The sequence below is a fragment of the Octopus bimaculoides genome, chromosome 16 (assembly GCF_046866305.1).
Source record: "Octopus bimaculoides isolate indiv1 chromosome 16, ASM4686630v1, whole genome shotgun sequence".
Taxonomy (NCBI): domain Eukaryota; kingdom Metazoa; phylum Mollusca; class Cephalopoda; order Octopoda; family Octopodidae; genus Octopus; species Octopus bimaculoides.
The window spans coordinates 30,061,666-30,081,580 of NC_142943.1; the positions used below are offsets into that span (position 1 = coordinate 30,061,666).

General features: G+C 38.3%; 1 protein-coding gene across 8 annotated transcripts in view; it reads right to left on the bottom strand.

Moving 5' to 3' along the window:
* The window catches only part of LOC106872652 (transient receptor potential cation channel subfamily M member-like 2), a 94,538-nt gene that overhangs the window by 58,938 nt on the left and 15,685 nt on the right, over positions 1–19,915 (bottom strand). For 4 of the 8 annotated variants that reach the window (XM_089364321.1, XM_089364320.1, XM_089364319.1 and 1 more), the window contains exons 3-6: positions 5,856–5,932; positions 4,872–5,016; positions 2,698–2,878; positions 1,547–1,710 (exon numbers count right to left, since the gene is read on the bottom strand). In XM_089364321.1, the coding sequence (XP_089220447.1) occupies positions 1,547–1,710; positions 2,698–2,878; positions 4,872–5,016; positions 5,856–5,932 (567 nt within the window). Of the gene's footprint in view, positions 1–1,546; positions 1,711–2,697; positions 2,879–4,871; positions 5,017–5,855; positions 5,933–16,561; positions 17,644–18,096; positions 18,216–19,915 lie in introns of those variants that run through there. The other 4 variants (XM_089364325.1, XM_089364323.1, XM_089364324.1 and 1 more) reach the window with 4 other exon arrangements.

Here is a 19,915-nt window from a genome sequence, read left to right on the forward strand (position 1 = left end):
TCCTTATGTTCTGAGTTCAAGTTCTGCAGAGGCCAACTTATCTTCTGTCCTTACTAGTATCAATTGAGAACTGGGGTCGATGTAATCAATTAAAGCCTTACTATTAAAATTGCTGGACTTGTGCCAGAAATTGAAACCTATACTAATATATAATATAATATTGATAATTTGTATGTCTGGTGCAGGTTTCTGGCTGGCTGGCTCCTGTCAAGCCATTCTACCCATACCAGCATGGAAAGTGGACGTTAAACAATGATGATGATATCTGATATCTGATATAGACAGAAGATCTCAAATTTGTGAGGATTAATACGAGGGTGGACAGAAAAGTTCTTAGGGTGACAATGAAGGAGTGATGCATGCATTAATTTCACCTCTTCTAATTAATTGTTTCTTTCCAGGTACACTGACATCTGATGCTTCAAAGAAGACTTCAACAGTAACTAGTAATGACTTTTCTTGAAAATAGACAAAATTTGGCATCATGGGGTTATCAGCTACCTGCAGAAAAGGGTTTAGGCTACAGCAACATTCGTGCTGTCATGGTTGCTACATTAGGGGACGATGTTCCATATCATCCCTTAATGTAGCAACTATGTCAGCATGAAAAGTGGGAAGCTGAATTTAAGAAGGGAAAGGAAAGGCTTGAAGATGAGCCAAGTTCTGGACATCCTGAAACTGTCACTGCTGAGGAAAACATTGTGTGGAAGACATGTGATTGACTCTAAACCAAATAGCATATCCTGTGATACATTTGAGAACATTCTGCACAATGAAACTGGACATGATTGACAGAAGGTTTCTGGCAGGTGCAATGTCTTTTGACACCTACTCAAATGTACCCCGGGCTGATGTCAACATGGGGAAAATCAGACATCGTTTGAGGCAGATCCAGTTGGCTTCCTTGAATGTTTCCTAACCAAGGATGAGTGTTGGATTCATCACTTTGAGCCAGACACAAAGAGACAGTCCATGCAGTGGAATCACCCCTCCTCACCTGCGCCAAAGAAAGCTAATGTCGTTTCATTTGCAGGGCAGGTGATGGCTCAGTTTTTTTGTGGTAGGGATGCAAAAGGCTTTGTGTTAATTGACAATCTTCAAAAAGGCCACACCATCAATGGAGAGTGCTATGCCAACTTGTTCAGGCAGTTACTGAAGGCTATCAATACAAAAACAGCCAGGAAATTCAGTTTCCATGGCTGCTGTGTGTGAACTGATTGATCTTCCTTCCCTATTCTCCTGATTATCATCCGTTCCCCAACAAGAAAAACAAAAAAAACATTTGGTTGGGAACTAGTATCGCTGTGACGATGTCATATTTGCCCAACAAGATGAAAGTTTCTTCCCAATAAGATCCAAGCATTGCAACACTGATGGAAGAGGTGTGTGGATCACAAGGGGGACTATGCTGGAAAATAAACCTCATTCGGTCACATTCAATCAAAGTACCTTGGTCAGCCTATGAACTTTTCCGCTGACCTTCGTATATTTTATTACATACTTCAAAGAAAACAAACAAAATGCTTAAAACACATAAGAAGCTTACATTTGGATTCTCTAATAATTCTTTTCTCTGGACACAACCCCATGGTGCAATGCCTATTGCCACCACCTTGTCCTTGCCAGATAATACAAATCCGTAATCCCGAATAGCTTCTCCAACATGCTTCATCACTCCAGCATGTAATCCTGCACTAGTAACCCAGGCACCTGTAATGTAAGCAAACAAAAATTCAGCATTAGCGCTGGAGGAAATGTGTTAAAATTCATTAAAATTTTCATTACCTTTACTAAAATATTTAATTTTCTGAGACGGAGACAGTTTTTGTTTGAGACTTAAATGCTTTACAATCTAGGTGAAAATTCTGTCGAGGTGAACTTTGCCTTTCATCTTTTTGGTGTCGAGGAAATGAATTACCAATTAAATAGTGGGTTTGACGGAATCAACTAGCTCCTCCCCTCTCTCCAAAAATGGGGAAAAATTTAAGGCAGCCTTTGTACTAATAGCAGAAGGAATTAATTTAAGGTGATATCCTGGCAGAATCGGCAGCACAGATGACAAAATACTTAGCATTTCTTTCAGCTCTTTTCATTGTGAGTTCAAATTTTACCTTGATGGACTTTGCCTTTCCTTCAGGCCTGATAAAATAAGTGCCAATTGAACACTGGGGTTGATGTAATCAACTTCCCCTCCCCTCAAAATGGCCAGTCTTCTGCATAAAGTGACATTAGCATCTGGCAGAATTGGCAGAGCAACAAACGAAATGCAGAGTGGCATGGCTTTTGAATTGTATCACAAGGTTTCTGTTTGGAGAAGCCAAGGAGTGACTAGAAAGTGAAATGAAGTCCTGAGGTACCCTGATCCACCCTAGGTAGGAATTTTCTATTCCTCTGTGAGTGTGTAGGTGCCTTTGCTTATATTTTCACTTTGTATTTCCTTTTTAACCTGTTTTTCATGTTGTATCCTATTTTTGCTCCCAACCACCTTTTAATCTACATGTATACCTCTAAGTGGTTTGCAATCTTCCTCTCTGGTATGTTTAATATCATACTGTAGGCCCTTGTGGCTAGTAAAGAAATCATCATCATCAATAACACCATGGTGACGACGATTACAATCATAGCTGCCACGACGACAACGACGACGACAACGACGACGACTACCACCACCATATTGAACATTTTGATAAATCTTACCTGTACTTCTTGCAACTTTCACTAACCCACGCCTGAATACTTCTTTAAGCCGTGGCTTCATCTGGAAGTTCTTTGCTCCTCCGGTCACAGAAATAAGCAGGTTTGGTAACGACAAATTCCATTGAGCTGTTATCAATTTAATAATTGTCTCCATTGGTGTTTTATGATCCACACGGACAAACTGTGAGAAATAATGATATAAGATCAATATGTTTGAATATATTTTAATATTTTAGATACAAGAAATTTCAAATACTTGCACTTTGGTACTCGGAAATACGAGGGGAAGTCAAAAATTATCCGTACTTTCACCATAACATTTCTTTATTATTGTCAGATTGCCTTCTGCACACACGTGTTTATAGTTGGTACTATTGTGGTCACATGATCGAAGTTTGATCCTGATCGAACCATTTTTCTTTCTGGCTTTCATTACAAAACTTCTTTGTAGACAATATTTTCTGTTTGGTCGACACTAATTTCCAAATTACTGGAGTCTGTTGCTCTACTCATAGTGACATATAACTGGCTGTGTGTAAACATCGGAGTGGGTAAAAATACACCTACCTGATTTAAAGTCTAGCCCTGTGCCCTGTTTGTTGTGAACGCATGAGCGGAATCTTTAGGGTTGCAAAAAATCAAACTTAGACTTGCATCTCCCTGTTCTATGCGAATAATGTTTGAATGTTCTTGAACCATTGATTATTTTGATTGACAAAACTGAGATGTAAACAACACTCGCTTTAATTAGTCATTTCGAATCCTGCTTGGAACTGATATACTTCCATAACCACTAAATAATCACACTCACTATTCTGACACACTTTCCATTTTATTTTCGTTATTAACCGTCCTCGCGACCCCTTTCATATCTACGATGGGGACATGAACTATACGATGGAAATCTAGAGTTACTTATGGTCAGCAAATTTTCAATAAAAACGCGAAGATGATTTATCAATTCAAAAATTGATATCCGCAAAATAATCATACATTCTGATTTTTTAATGCTAAAAGCCTTCCTGACGACCGTCTTTGGAATCTTGTTCAAAACGGGGGCACCAGTATTTTCTTAACGAATCACTTTGAAACTTGGGACACTGGTAGAATGTGTCATATAAAACATCTTTTTCTCTTAGTCTTCTTAACAAAAAAAAAACGTACATCGCAAGTTATTTCATATTAAAGTTGTCGTATTTCTGTAATTTCAACCAATGACTGACGTCCATTCAGCCGAATACATTAAGTGCTGACTACGTAAACAAACGATTCTCGGCGGTGATAAAATTATTTCCTTGTCAAAAAATGGCTGAAGCATATTGGCAGTAGCTAATAAACCTTTCTATTATAGGCACAAGGCATGGTTTTGAGGGAAGGAGCAAGTCAATTAGGGTTAGGGTTAGGGTTAGGGTTTGGGAAAACGAACACACGTGTGTTGCCTCTGCAAAATGTCAGAAGTAATGGAGATTAAATACGCTTTACACCGCTTAAAGTGCCAAAGGAGTAAGTGTAAACAGCTGAATCGTCAGTGATTGGTTCAAATTATCGAAATAAGACAATTTTTTATATGAAATAAATCCGAATACAAAATTTTTTTTCTTTTCTATAACACAAAATAGATAAGTATACGAAGTTTGAAAGTCTTTCGGTACCAAAAACACTACATAAAACATAAATGAAAACTGGTGCCCCCGTTTTGAACAAGATCCCCGTCTTTGTAATACCGAAAAATATCGTAGCCATCGGTCCAGCCATCTGGTCGTGAAGAGGGAACAGACAAAGAGACGGCCATAACGCCCATTATAGTAAGATAGCAAATCTACCCATCTACGATGGGAAATAAAGGGATAGTATTGCAAATCTAAACCCTCTACATTCATGAACGGGGGGATCCAGAATTAATCTTTATCGCCGGAATTAAAAAAAAAAAAAAAAAAAAAAAAAAATCGAAGGTGATTTATTAATACAAAACTCAATGTCCAATAAATCATACTTTTTCACATTTTTTTCACTAAAACCTTCCTGATTACCTCCTTCGTAATCTCGAAAAACATCGTGACCCTAACGCCCATTATAGAAAGATAATGATGTGTGTGTGTGTCTTTGTAACTGAGTTTGTCCTCCCATCGTTTGACAGCAAAACCAAAATTTTGACTTAATTTAAAGCAAATTACTTTTCCAATTTTCTGACCAAATCCTCGAAATTCCACTTCACCAAATGCATTTGTTGGCAACAGCTCAGTGTCTGTTTCTTCTTCCCATTTAAAAGGGTAGTGTGTTTGCTTTTCATGTTGTTCTATATCATACCCACAGTGACATCTGAAAATTGAAAAAAAACAAAACAAACAATATATGAATATTATTATTTTTTTTTTATTGAACTGAGATGTCAACAGTTCACAGTAGTTTCGTGGGACTCCAGTAATATGACCAATATAAACTCAGAATGCAAAAAGCTAGAGCAGATATTACAAGGAGTCTCTTTCTTTACTTGACTCAGAAAGAATGAAGGGCAAAGTTGACTGCAAGGTGCAGGGAGCCAGAACAGATAATAAATAGTATGGATAAAAAATGTCACGTGCTATTTGACATAATCCGCTCCATTGCTTAAATGTTACTCAAACTGTTTTCTACACAGAAGAATCCACTAATACAGAGATTGCATTCAGTAGATTCTACGAGCATTAATCATTCTGATGTTGGTGTGGGATGTGGTCCAACGAACCGGTTTCAAGTTTGATAAACGATATGTTGAATCTACGGATCATCTAAATCCTCGATTGAAACCGATTTATTTGGTTTGTGCTGGTTTTTGAAAAACACATTAACATACATCATTTAATTTCTTTCGCTGATAAAAATTGTTTTCTTGAGTCTAAATCATCAGTACTATGTTTATCATCAGGGCTGGAAGGGTTAGGGTATCTTGACAAAATGTCAAATGGTTGAATCCCAACAAAAAGTGAATTTGCTTTCCATTCCTCTGCGATCGATAAACGCAAGTGATATTCTGTGATTGATTTACTGTATTTTTTTTTTTTTTTACTTAAAACCGATCAAATATCTAAGGAAGAAATATGGAAATTTCCTTAAGGATCAGATTCTCATGGGGTTTATGTAAAGAGAAAAAGCCAAAGTAGGAATCATTGTCTACTTACACATTATCAGATTTGGGGACGAACGTCTTACATTTTCTCATCTTTATGTTTTCGAGTATCCATCGTCTTTCTGTTTCCTGGGAAATAAACAAGAACACGATTGAATGTTAGAAGGAACGACGGGGTTTGGACTTCTAGCTACAGACATTAAAACAATCACACAATCTGAGATTTTTGCAATGGATTATAAGGGCAAGACATATTTCAACGAAAATAATACAAGAGATGTGACGGTAGCTGTAATTAATCTGGAGATGATTCAGTAGAAGCGAGGTTGTTTCATCCAGTTTGTGTAGTCCATATTACAACACAAAAACATCTTTCTATCTATTGTTCTTTTAGTATGACACGTTGGTTTGGACGTGTTATGTAAGTGAATGATATCTACTTGGTAAAGATGTTGCTGCATGATGACAAAGGAAGATATCCAGAGCAGAGGAAGACCTTGTGAAAGACAATGGAAGAAGTAGTGAACAGTGACCTGAGGATTCAGGGTTTAGCAAATTAGGTGATACGTGATCAAGAAGTACGGTGATATACAATACAACAGACCTACACAACATATGTCAGTGTAGATAAAATTGTCAAAACGATAATGATGACGATAATTAGCAATATGTAAGTTACTGCTTTCTTTTCCCTTGGAGTAAGCAGGAAGTGAAACCGAGAATTGAAATGAGAATTCAGAATTATGTCTTTCTCAACTCAATGAAAGATAATCTATTACAAGCACGCCGACCTTTCTGATGAGGCTTAAAAAGATTCAATTTGACCTTGGCACGTTACCAATCATGTTTTTACTCATTGATACCACAATACCCTACACATAATCTAATTCTTATAAAGATTTTACTTGTTTCATTCATTAGACTGCGGCCTAGCTGGGGCACCGTCCTGAAGAATTTTTGTCGAACGAATCGATCCCAGGACTTACTATACTTTTGCAAAGTCTGGTACTTACTCTAGCGGTCTCTTTTACCGAAAACACAAACTAGTACCGCTTAACACACGCACGTACACACACACACACACACACATGACGAGCTTCTTTCCGTTTCCATCAACCAAATTCACTCACAAAGCAGTGATCAATCTGGGGTTGTAGTAGAAAAAAGAAACTTGCTCAAGATGCCACGCAGTGAGACTGAACTCGGAACCAAGTGGCTGGGAAGCAAACTTGCCAAACAGCAATGCCTGCAATGCCAAGAGAAAGATCGACCACGGTAGGATTTGAGATCCGGGCGATGATTCGGAACAAAAACCTCGAAGAATTCTGTAACGTCTTTGCCAATTCACTTATTAAAAAAATTGCTTAGAACTGCTTAAAAAGATTTTAGAAAAATCGTTTAAAATATAAATACTTTATTTAGTTTCAATATTTTAATCTTATGAAAAATCGTTGCCCCACCCATGGAGCTTATTTGATATTTGTCGCATTGTAATTAATTCACAACGCCTTAGTGCCGTTACTACTGGCCGATTTAGAAGAAGGTCAGAAAACTCGTCAATGCTTGCTTCATTGTTATATTGTATAAGCCTCTTTCTTTATTTCTTTCTTTCTTTCTTTCTTTCTTTTGATTGCAGGCATTTGCTGTTTAAGCAACCACAAAAGCGTCAAATCCTTTAGTCATAAGCTACGTTAGGTTTAATAGTCTGACCTCGATTAAAATATGCAAGGAAAATAAACAAGAAAAATATATGCAGAACACACACACACACACACACACACACACACACACACACACACACACACACACACGCATCTAAAACACAAACGAATACAAAAACTTCTCACAGATAAAGCCGTTTATAATGCTATTTTGTCAATGAAACTACGAATCATTTTCGTGAAGCTTTTAGTGTTTTTCTCGTCGGCAGAACCAATATATATATATATAATTAATAGAGGTCACAAAAGTGACGGAGGGTATTGACGAGCACCAGCTATTGCTAGAAACAAGAGTTAAAACAACTCAAAAGCCACAAAACACTGTACTTAATGACTATATATATATATATATATATATATATATATATATATATATATATATATATATTTCGGTTATATGCATACACACACACACACACATACACACACACATATATGCATGTATGTATGTATGTATGTATGTATGTATGTATGTACATGCGCAAGCATATTTCTTGCTTTCCATCCTACTGAACACGTACTATGGGAAAAGCCAGCGAAGATACAAATGAATGTTTGAGAACAAAACAATAATTTCTATAAAACTCCGTGGAAGTTTTATTGAACCCAATTTCAAAAGCCTTTGCTGAGGACATGTTTACGGAGTGCTTGACTGACTTTGAATCAAGTAACCTCGATGTCTTCTTTATGTGTATATTCTTACACTGCAAACTCGTATTAGCTTCCCAGACTTCATACCTAACGATACACACACACACACACACACACACACACACACACACACACACACACACACACACACACACACACACACACACACACACACACACACACACACACAAGATGAGCTTCTACACAGTTACCCTCTTCCGAATTCACTCACAAGATATTCATCGATCTGGAGTCATGGTAGAAAACACATGCCCAAGGATTGAACTTGAAACCACTTGGCTGTAAAACGAGTTTCTTAGCCATAGAGCTGGTCTTTGTGTCCAAAGATCATAATGAAAGGCAACAAGCCCTTAAATGGCTCTGTAAACCAACCCTTGAACGACAGGCTCCAATGATTTTGGGGCAACTATATAGGGTTTGGCCAGATGCGGTATCGTGAAGATGACTCGCTCCTTCTTTTCTATTCTAGGCACAAAATCCGAAATTTCTGGGGAGGGGTCCAGTTGATTAGATCGACTCTAGTATACAACTGGTACTTAATTTATCGACCCCGAAAGGATGAAAGGCAAAGTCGAATTGGCGGAATTAAAACTCAAAACGTAAAGACAGCCGAAATACCGCTAAGCATTTCACCCGGCGTGCTAATGTTTCTGCCAGCTCGCCGCCTTGACTCACTCCTTCTTTGGCGTTTCTCATCCGCCGCAGTTGATCGGACCCTCTCAAAGTGACTTGTAGAGATATGGATGCAGCCTCATCATACTTTTCTCTGCCTAAAGAAGTCGCACAACTCTACCGCAACATATCATCAGATGAAAGGATGAGCCTATATGAGCAGAAGACTATGCATGGATATGTTAGTAGAAAGTTCTGTGATGATAGTAACATTGATCATCAAAGCAGTTTATCATGGACCAATAGCCAGACTACTACCTCCCACTTTGAAGGATATGCGTTTGCATTCCAGGAACAGGAAATATCAACCAAGTACCTGATGCACAGAAGGGATAGAGATGCAGGAAAAGCAGTAAAATGTGACAACCGATGCAGACTTTGTGGAGTTCACACTGAAGATATCACCCACATCATAAGCATTTGTCCGAAAATGTCATCACAGTATTATCTACTGATGAGATATGATGTTGTAGCTAGGACACTCTATAATGAAATCCGTCGAAAGGATAACTCTGTGGACACTAGGACACTCTATAATGAAATCCGTCGAAAGGATAACTCCGTGGACAAAGAAATAAGAACCCACAATATGGTAGAAGTCATAGCCATTCATAATGAAAAAGAATACTGGAGGAATGTCCCAGTGAAGATCTCAATAAAATGTAAGCACAACAGACCTGATATAATACTTTGGGATAGAGAAGAGAAACTGTGCACAGTTATGGAAATTAGCTGCTCAGCGGATGTTAACATAAAGCTGAAGATCAGTGAAAAAGAGAACATCTACGCTGAACTATTGAGAAATCTGCAGTTACTCTGTCCAGATTACGAGTTCAGGTTTTTACCTGTAATTATTGGGGCCCTGGGATATGTAACACACTGCCTAAATACCAATCTTGAGAAATAAGGCTTCTCAAAACCAGAAAGGAAAAAGCTAATTCGAAGACTACAGATTCAATCCATCACTAGAACTGTAAAAAATCTGTTAAAGTTTCCAAAAGTTTATCATTTAAATATATATGAGCAAGTCTAGCTATGCAACTATATGCATGAGAATACATACAAATCTGCACATACATACATACATACATACATACATACATACATACATACATACATACATACATGCAAACAAAAATTACCCTGTTGTTGATATTGAAATTCGAATGAAGGAGCTTGAATCTAGGTTAAAAACCAGCTCTTTCTCTATTAACAAGAAATCTTAAAATAAAACTGAACAATGACATACATACATACATACATCGCCTGCAAAGAAACAGGCTACTATACGTCCCACCAGCAGAGATTAAAGAGAAGGATGGAAGTAATGTTTGGGGACAGTAAGAAAGCAACCCTCAGGTGCAAACTAATCACTCTCAAACAAGAATTGAAGGCTGTCAGTGAGAGACTCCGATACCAGAAGAGAGTAACTGAACGTAGAAGGATAAACAGAAAGTTTAACCAAAACCAGGCAGTGGTGTATAGAGACATGAGAGGGAAGACAGTGAGCATTACTGAACCTCCTTCGCAAGATGATGTAGACTCCTTCTGGAGAAAGATCTGGGGAGAAGAGGAGTTTAACCGAGATGCTCTATGGCTGCAGAAAATAAAAAAAATGATTATTGTCCGGGGATTATACCCAAGACATACAAGATTGACGGTGATGTTCTTGCAACTGTCCTCCAAAAACTCCATGATGGTAAAGCACCGGGTAGGGACCTGATCGTTGGATACTGGTACAAGAAGCTTACCTGTTACCGACCGTACCTTATTAAACTGTACCAGCAAGCCCTCAATGGAGATGGCAGCATACCAGACTGGTTGGCTCTGGCGGAAACAAAGCTTGTTCCGAAAAGCAAGGAAACCCAATTGGCAAAAAATTACAGGCCTATTGCATGCCAAAATTTAATGTATAAGATTTATACAGCATGCCTAAACAGATTCCTCCAGGACCACTGTGAAAACAATAGTATAATCACAGCTGAACAAGCAGCTGGGAAGAAAGGAGTCTGGGGATGTACTGAACAACTACTTATAAATAAGGTAGTAATGACGGAGGTACGGCAGCACAGAAGGAATCTGGTCTCCATGTGGCTTGACTATAAAAAAGCCTTCGATTCTGTCCCCCATTCGTGGATGCTAGAAGCCCTCCGACTTGCTAAAGTCCCAGGGAAATTGATTAATGCCATATCTAACCTGACATCTTCCTGGGCCACCATCGTGAAGTTAAATACAGTAAGTGGATGTATCACCAGCAAAAAAATACAATATCGCAGGGGAATATTCCAAGGAGACAGCCTCTCTGTGATACTGTTCATACTGTCGGTAAACCCATTATCATACATGCTGAAGAAGTCTGAAGGGTATCTAATTGGAATGCAGGCAAACAGAAACACCAAAATTACGCACTGCTTCTTTGTCGATGATTTGAAATTGTATGCTAAGAACATGGATGATATGAAAAAAAGCCTCGACCTGGTCACAACATTTTCTGGTGATGTAGGACTAGAGTTTGGCCAAGATAAATGTTCCTATATGGTTGTGGAACGAGGAAAGACTAAAAGCCACCCTAACAACATCTCCATCAATGGCCTATCTGTTTCTCCAATATCTGATGAGGAATCCTACAGATACCTGGGAGTAGATGAAAACGTATCATATGAAGGTACCTGTAACAAGGAACGTGTTACTAAGGAATACAGAAATCGGGTTAGGAAAATATGGACCTCGGAACTCTCTGCGTTCAATAAAGCAATAGCCCACAATGTGTTTGCAGTACCAGTACTCATACCGACATTCGGGATACTTGACTGGACGATCGATGAAATCCGAGCCCTTGATGTGAAGACCCGAAAAATACTGTAGTAACGCCGTGCGCATGCGTAGAATTAAACAACCAAGCGTTCCCGCTCAATTCATTCTCTTTCTCGCTGGCCAGCGATTGAGCATGGACGTATTTAAGCTGTCTCTCTACATCTTTCGGACTTACGCTCGACAGCTCGCTCACACCTACATAACAACGTCCCAACAACAGAAGCTGTAACAACAAGAACTAAAGATGCATATATTTACCACCTGAATAAAGTGTTGTTTAAGTTGATAGTCTGGAGTTCAGCGTTCCGTTATATTTCTAATTTTATAGTAAGAAAGTCAGGTATACAATCTAAAGATGTATAACCAAATTTACTATAATACTAACGAGCACGAACAACTTTCACATCAATAGCGATGTAGACCGCCTATACCTAAAACGAAATAAAGGAGGGAGGGGCCTAACATCAATTCAGACTGCCTTTGAATGCCGTGTCATATCTCTTCGACATCATCTCATAACCACCAAGTGTCGAAGTGCACCCCTTGATGAAGTCTGCAGACATGAGGTAAATACCATCATGAGATTGGGAAGGCAACTACTTGACAAGCATTCCCTATTCGACAACCCTGAACTCTTGCCCAAAGAAATTGCAAGACTCTACCGTAACATAACATCAGAGGAGAGGATGAATGCATTCCAACAGAAGACTATGCATGGATACGTTAAGAGAAAGCTCCAGGGTGATAACAACATTGACAACCAGAGAAGTCTATCGTGGACAAACAATCGGGTCACCAACTCTCACTTTGAAGGGTATGCCTTTGCTATTCAAGAACAAGAAATAGCAACCAAATTCCTAATAAACAAACGGGACAGAGAGGCGGGAAAAGCGCCACAATGTAATAATCGATGCAGACTCTGTGGAATCAGTATCGAAGATATCACCCACATCATTAGCAGCTGTCCAAAAATGTCATCACGGTATTACCTACCTATGAGACATGATGTTGTGGCCAAGACACTGTACAATGAAATCCGCCGACAGGATAACCCCGGGGCTAAGGAGATGAAAACCCATAATGAGGTAGAGGACATTACCACTCACAATATGAAAGAGTATTGGTGGAATGTCCCAATAAAAACCTCAATAAAGTGCAGACATAATAGACCGGATATAGTAATCTGGGACAGAGAAGAGAAACTCTGTACAGTAGTAGAAATCAGCTGTCCTGCGGATGTCAACATCCCACTAAAGATTAGAGAAAAAGAGAACAACTACGCCGAGCTATTGAGAAATTTACAGATACTCCACCCAGACTACAAGTTCAGATTCATACCCGTGATTGTTGGGGCATTGGGATATGTAACGAACTGCCTCAACAAAAACCTGGAAAAATTAGGGTTCTCAAAACCTAAAAGAAAAAGGCTGATTAGAAGACTACAGATTCAATCCATCAATGGAACTGTAAAGATATGTAAAACTTTCCAAAAATTTAGCACATAAATACATATGCATGCATCTAAAACGCATCCATAAAACAAACATACAAATCTGCGCATACACTAACACCAAATACTGCACACACACACATATGCACAAATACCTAGATGATGTTGATAAAAGTTCCAATGAAGGAGCCTTGAATCTATGTTAGAGTCCGGCTCTTTCTCTATGGACAAGAAATACAGAAATGAAACTGATTGATAACATACATATGCATTCATACAGACACGTATTTATGCATGAATACATACATACATACATACATACATACATGCAAATCCATTGGTGTACACACGCACGCTCAAAGCAAGATATTTAAGAAGGTAAGAACACGAAATACTCGCATAACTGAAAACAGAATTTCAAGAAAGTATGAACAGTATTTTCTGCCTTCAATAGATTATATTTTAAGAACGACGAAATGGAATTTATTAAGAGGTGATTCACACAACAGTTAAATACATCTACAGCTGTTATAATTAAGGCCTAACATCAGGTTGAGCTAGCGAGAGGTTAATTGTCAGAAGTCAGTCTCGTGTATAATTATGATAATTATGTTAAACAGGATGTCAAGTAAATTGACAATTATTGCGGAGAATGTGATACAGAATGAATTCCAAAATTCAGTCTTCGGTGACTCGACAGTGTTAAGAATAATAATAATAATAATAATAATAATAATAATAATAATAATAATAATAATAATAATAATAATAATAATAATAATAATGATAATAATAATAATAATAATGATAATAATAATAATAATAATCATTATAATCCTTTCTATTATAGGCACAAGGCCTGAAATTTTAGGGATAGGAGATAGTCGATTACATCGACCCCTATATTCAACTGGTACTTAATTTATCGACCCGAAAGGATGAAAAGCAAAGTCGACACCGGCGGAATTTGAACTCAGTACGTAGCGACCGGCGAAATACCGCTAAGCATTTAGCCTGGCTAGCTAACGATTCTGCCAGTACACCACCTTAATAATAATAATAATAATGATAACAACAACAACAACAACAACAACAACAACAACAACAACAACAATAATAATAATAATAATAATAATAATAATCCTTTCTATTGTAGGCACAAGGACAGAAATTTAGGGGAGGGGGATAGTCGATTACATCGACCCTAGTACTCAACTGCTACCGCCCTCAGTCAGGCGGGCAGTGCGATCGGTAGTAGCTCCACTCTAGCGTTCTATAGAGGGTTAGTGGGAGAAAAGTGCGACGACGTTCTCGGGGAAACTCTAGGCGTCGAGGATAATCAGCTAAGCAGTCTGTTCAGGAGAACTTTCGGGCCGGGGCCCATGGATAATTTCCAAAAGTCCCTCGCCTGGCAGTGCTACCGAGGTGCGCTACCTGTTCGAGATAAACTCTACCGACATGGAAGTGCCGTCAACCGGGCCTGCCCGAGGTGCGCTCAGGACGACGAAACCGTTCTGCACGCACTCGTCCAGTGCCCGAGCATTGCTGACCTGTGGGTTTATATCGAACAGCTACTGTCACGTGTAGGACGGATCCGGCTATCAGCTGGATCCATCGTGAGAATTGACCCGCCGACCTCCTTTAACCAGGAGGGCAAGGCAATTTTCCTATGCCTAGTGGCTGTAGCGAAAGAGGTGATATGGTGGACCCGTTTGAAAGGGCTAAAGACAGACACTTTCCTCTTTGGCCAAGGCCTCATCAACTTTTTCAAGTTCCACTTGAAAAGGGAGATGAGAGTAGAGAGGGAAGTGCTGTCTCATAGCAAATTCGTTGAAAGATGGGTGACTGTTGGAAGAATGGCCAGTATAAACGGACCAATTCTGAGAATACACCTGTAGAAAAAAAAAGGTAATGTAAAAGGAGAAAGGGCTCTATACCCCTTTCTTATTTTTTTCTGACCAGGCTCCCGTGGTTTTATGGGTTTTTCCACGTGTAACTTTTCCTTTTTCGAAGCGCCTCCCCCTTTGGGAGTTCTACTTATTTATTTATCTATTTATTTATCTATTTATTTATTATATCTTTCTCCGTTTTCTTCCTCTGTTTAGACACACTTTCCTACCTTTTCGGACAAAACCTTTTGTAACCTTCGTCCTGTCTTTGTCCTTATATGTTTTTAATTGATATTAGCCCTTGTGGCCAATAAAACGAATTAATTATTATTATTATTATTATTATTATTATTATTATTATTATTATTATTATCATTATTATTATTATTATTATTATTATTAAGAGCTCACATACAATAACATTAAAGGACATGCAGCAACATAAAAGACAAAAACAGAAAGATACAAAGGGTTTTACAGCGTGTAAACAATATATATATATATATATATATATAAGAAACTAAACAAATTAAAACTCCCAATAGGGGAGGCACTTTAAGGTCCTCATGGAAAAGTCCACAAAAGCCACGGGTGCCTGAACAACAGGGCAAGTTTCCTTCTTCTTTACTTCTCTTTTTACAGGTGTAAGCTCAGAATTGGTCCTTCCACACTGGCCATTCTTCCAACATTCACCCACCTTTCAACAAACTTCCTCTCTCCACCCTCAACTTCCTTTTCAAGTGAAACTTGAAAAAGTTGATGAGGGTTTAGCCAAAGAGGGAAGTGTCTGTCTTTAGCCCTTTTAAACGGGTCCACCATACTACCTCTTTCGCTACAGCTACTAGACAAATAAAATTTGCCTACCCCTCCCGGCCAAAAGAGGGCGGCGGGGCAATCTACACTATAGATTTAACTGATAGCCGGACCCGTCCTACACGTGACAGCAGGTGTTCAACATAAAACTACAGGTCAGCAACATTCGGTCACTGGTCACTGGTCTAAGGCGTGCAGAACGGTTTCATCGTTCTGAGCGCACCTCGGGCAGGCCCGGCTGACGGCACTTCCGTGCCTGTAAAGTTTATCTCGAACAGGCAGCGCCCCTCAGTTGCACTACCAGGCAAGGGGTTTCTGGAAGTTATCCATAGGCCCAGGCCCGAAAGTACATGGATATGAATGTAAACAGCTAGACGTACAGACGGATAGGTACATAGGTAATATGAATAGACAAGCACACACATACACATGCATACGCAAATGAAGACTGAAACACATGACCATATACACACACATTTCACTTCACACAACGACACATATGGAGACACATCATACATGAGCGCGTGTGTGTGTACGTGTGTGTCTATGTGTGTGTATGTGTGTGTGTGCGTGTTTATGTGTGCGTTTGTGTCGGTGGTTTTGCTTGAGTTGTTTACATTTCAAGTGGAAAACTCAATGTCCAAAAATAAAAAAACAACATAATTTGGAAAGGCTGGGAGAAGAAAGATAAGAATAAAGTGTATATTTTAAACATATAATCTCTTACTCCTTTTTTAGAAGTTTTCCTATACCCTCGACGGCAAATGTCTTCAAGTAGTATGAATGTGTTATCCTCCGGCATGGTAAAGCAACCAGAATCATGGAAATCCAAGATTATGTGGAGTAGATTAGATGTAAAGAAATTTAGTTCGGTCTTTTGTTTTTCATTTGTTTTTTTTTGTGTTTGTTTTCAAATGCTTTTTGCCTGAATGATAGCAACACGCAAATATATCTTGTTCGACAAGTCTCGAATGAACGAAAAATAAAAATAGATAAATAAAAACGAAAAAAAAAAAAAAAAAATAAAGTACTTCTGCACTGAATTTCAGTCAGGCAAGCGTGTAAATTTTAATCCAGTTGGAAAGGAATGCATAATTATAGAGACATTAAGAATTAGCAATCATTAAAAACACAACACATTGACTAATTGTTATGTCGAGAGGGCCAATAGTTGAAATCATCATGCAAGCGAAGAAGATATATAGATGCTGCATACAAACGTGGTACCCGGAAATACTTGCTTCCAAAGTGGCAGATATACCATAGTATGGAATGTGGACTATTGATTTCTGTTTACAGTCAAAAGATGACAGCAAACGTGGTTGATTCTTAAAGCGAACTAGAAAATACTTCAACCAGCCTGCTGCATGAAAATGTGTTCGATAAAGCCAGGACAGTAGGAGATACTCATCAGAATTGTTATGCAAGAAATACTATAACTAATAGCCATGTCTATTAATTAACAATATAATTAATAGACTCTGGCTGTGTGGCAAAAAGTTTGTTTCCCAACCGTTTGGTTTAGAGTTCAGTGGCGACTTGAACGAGAGTCTTCTATTGTTGCTCTGGTCCGAACTATTTAATACATATACATACCCACACACTGGCTACACACACACACACATACACACTCACACACGCACTCTCTCTCGCACACACTACATACACGCACACACGCACTCTCTTTCCCTTCCCGCCTCTCTCTCTCTCTCACGCACTCATATACACTTATTCACATTTACAAAGAAAAAGTTTGCTGGTGACTATACAGTTTCAGCTTGTTCGAATGACGGCCAACCAACCGAAACTAGTCACTCTGAACGTTTTCCGAGAAAAAAAATTAACAATAGGCGCAAGAGTGGCTGTGTGGTAAGTAGCTTGCTTACCAACCACATGGTTCCGGGTTCATTCCTACTGCGTGGCACCTTGGGCAAGTGTCTTCTACTATAGCCTCGGGCCGAATAAAACCTTGTGGGTGGATTTGGTAAACGGAAACTGAAAGAAGCCCGTCGTATATATATGTATATATATATATATATATATATATATATATATATATATATATATATATAGGAAAATGAAAAAAAGCCAGAATGCTAAACTGGAAGCATATTTTAATAAAGATTTCTTCTAACTGGTTTTCATTGCGAAAAGCAAATTATCAAGAAGAAGGAGAATGAAAATGTCTTTTTACAAAGAAGTACAAAATGAAGAAAATAATATATAAAACAATAATATAAAAAAAAAAAAATATACCCATACATTATATTGTCTTTGAGCTTTTGTAGTTCAATAGTAGTTCATGTATAAACTGGTAGGAAAAATAAGGATGCATGAGAGTTGAGAGTTTTGTTAGGTTTAAAAAAAGGGTTAAAAGTTTGTGTTAAGCAGGAAATGTGGTGTCAAAACAGGAAGTGTGTGTAAGGGGAGACAAGTGTTTTTAGTTGGAGTTATGAACTCTTTTTCACCAGGAAGTTTATTAAAAGTTTATTAAAAGTTTATTAAAAACAAAAGCAACTTCATACCTTCCAAAGGAAGGAATAAAGCACTAGATGATTTTTGCAACCACATCCAGAGTTTCCCTTTTACCCCACCTAAAACCAAGGTCAAATCAAACTTTAATAGCATAGAATGGAAAAACCTAAGAGACTTACAACAGGACAAAAGCCTTACTATCAAAGAAGCTGACAAAGGTAGTACTGTAGTCCTAATGAACACAGATTTTTACAAACACCTAGCACTCTCCTTACTAAACGACAACTCCTTCTATGAAACTATCACCAACTATAAACAACAAAAAAAAACTCTCAAAAACCTCACCACCCTTATACTCCAGCAAGGTCAAGGACTCACGGACAAAGAAAAAGATTACATCACTAATTTCAAATGCAAGCCCAGCCTCTTCTATGGCCTCCTTAAAATCCATAAGAACAAATCCATCACCGAAGCTTGCAAACTCTCCTCTGAAATCTACATCAACATCAAGGCACCGGAAGATTTAAAACTAAGACCCATTATAGCAGGCACCTCCTGCGAAACACATCGCTTAAGCAATTTCTTGGACATTCTTTTGAAACCTTTCCTAAGCCACATCAAAAGTTTCATTAGAGATGATTTTGACATGCTCAATCACCTCCCGAAAACAACAAACGAGGAGTCACTCTTGGTTTCTTTTGACGTGGTCAACCTTTATACAAATATCCCTCATGAATATGCTATTGAGGCAATTAAATTCTGGCTGCACAAACACCCAGAAACATTTCCTAATCGCATCAACACAACTTTCATCATAGAATCACTTAAGTTCATTCTGACCAACAATTACTTCCTGTTTGCAGACACATACTTTCGCCAAAAATGTGGTATCGCGATGGGTACTAAAGCTGCACCAGTCTTTGCGAACCTCATAATGGGTTTTTTTGAATTAACACTATATGAAACCTCACGCCAGAAATTTGGACACCTTTTCCACATCTTTTTAATGGATAACTGGAAAAGATATTTGGATGATTGCTTCATCATATGGAAGGAACCCTATGAAAAACTTCTAGAATTCAAATCCATACTTAATAACATACATCCCAGCATTCAATTCACTATGGAATTCAGCAAACATCATCTCCCTTTTCTAGATCTCTTAATTATAAAAACACCTAATAACCAAATCACAACCGACATCTACCACAAACCTACAGACTCACAACAATACCTCCTTTTTAGCTCATGCCACCCAAAACACACCAAGATAAATATCCCCTTTGATTTAGCTAAAAGAATTTGCACCATTGTCTCTGACCCAACCACTCGAGAAATACGCTTACAAGATCTCAAAAAAAACACTGTTACAACGCCAATATCCCTCCACACTCATAGATCTTGGAATAAAACGTGCCAAGGAACTTGACAAAAACACACTAAAAACCAACCAACATAATAACACACCCAACCCCAAAATACTTCCATACATCTCCACCCATAACCCCAAAAACATCGAAGCATACACCACAATTAAACAAAACCTCCCATTACTCACCACAGACCCGAAAATGAACAATATCATTAATACACACAAAGTCCTTAA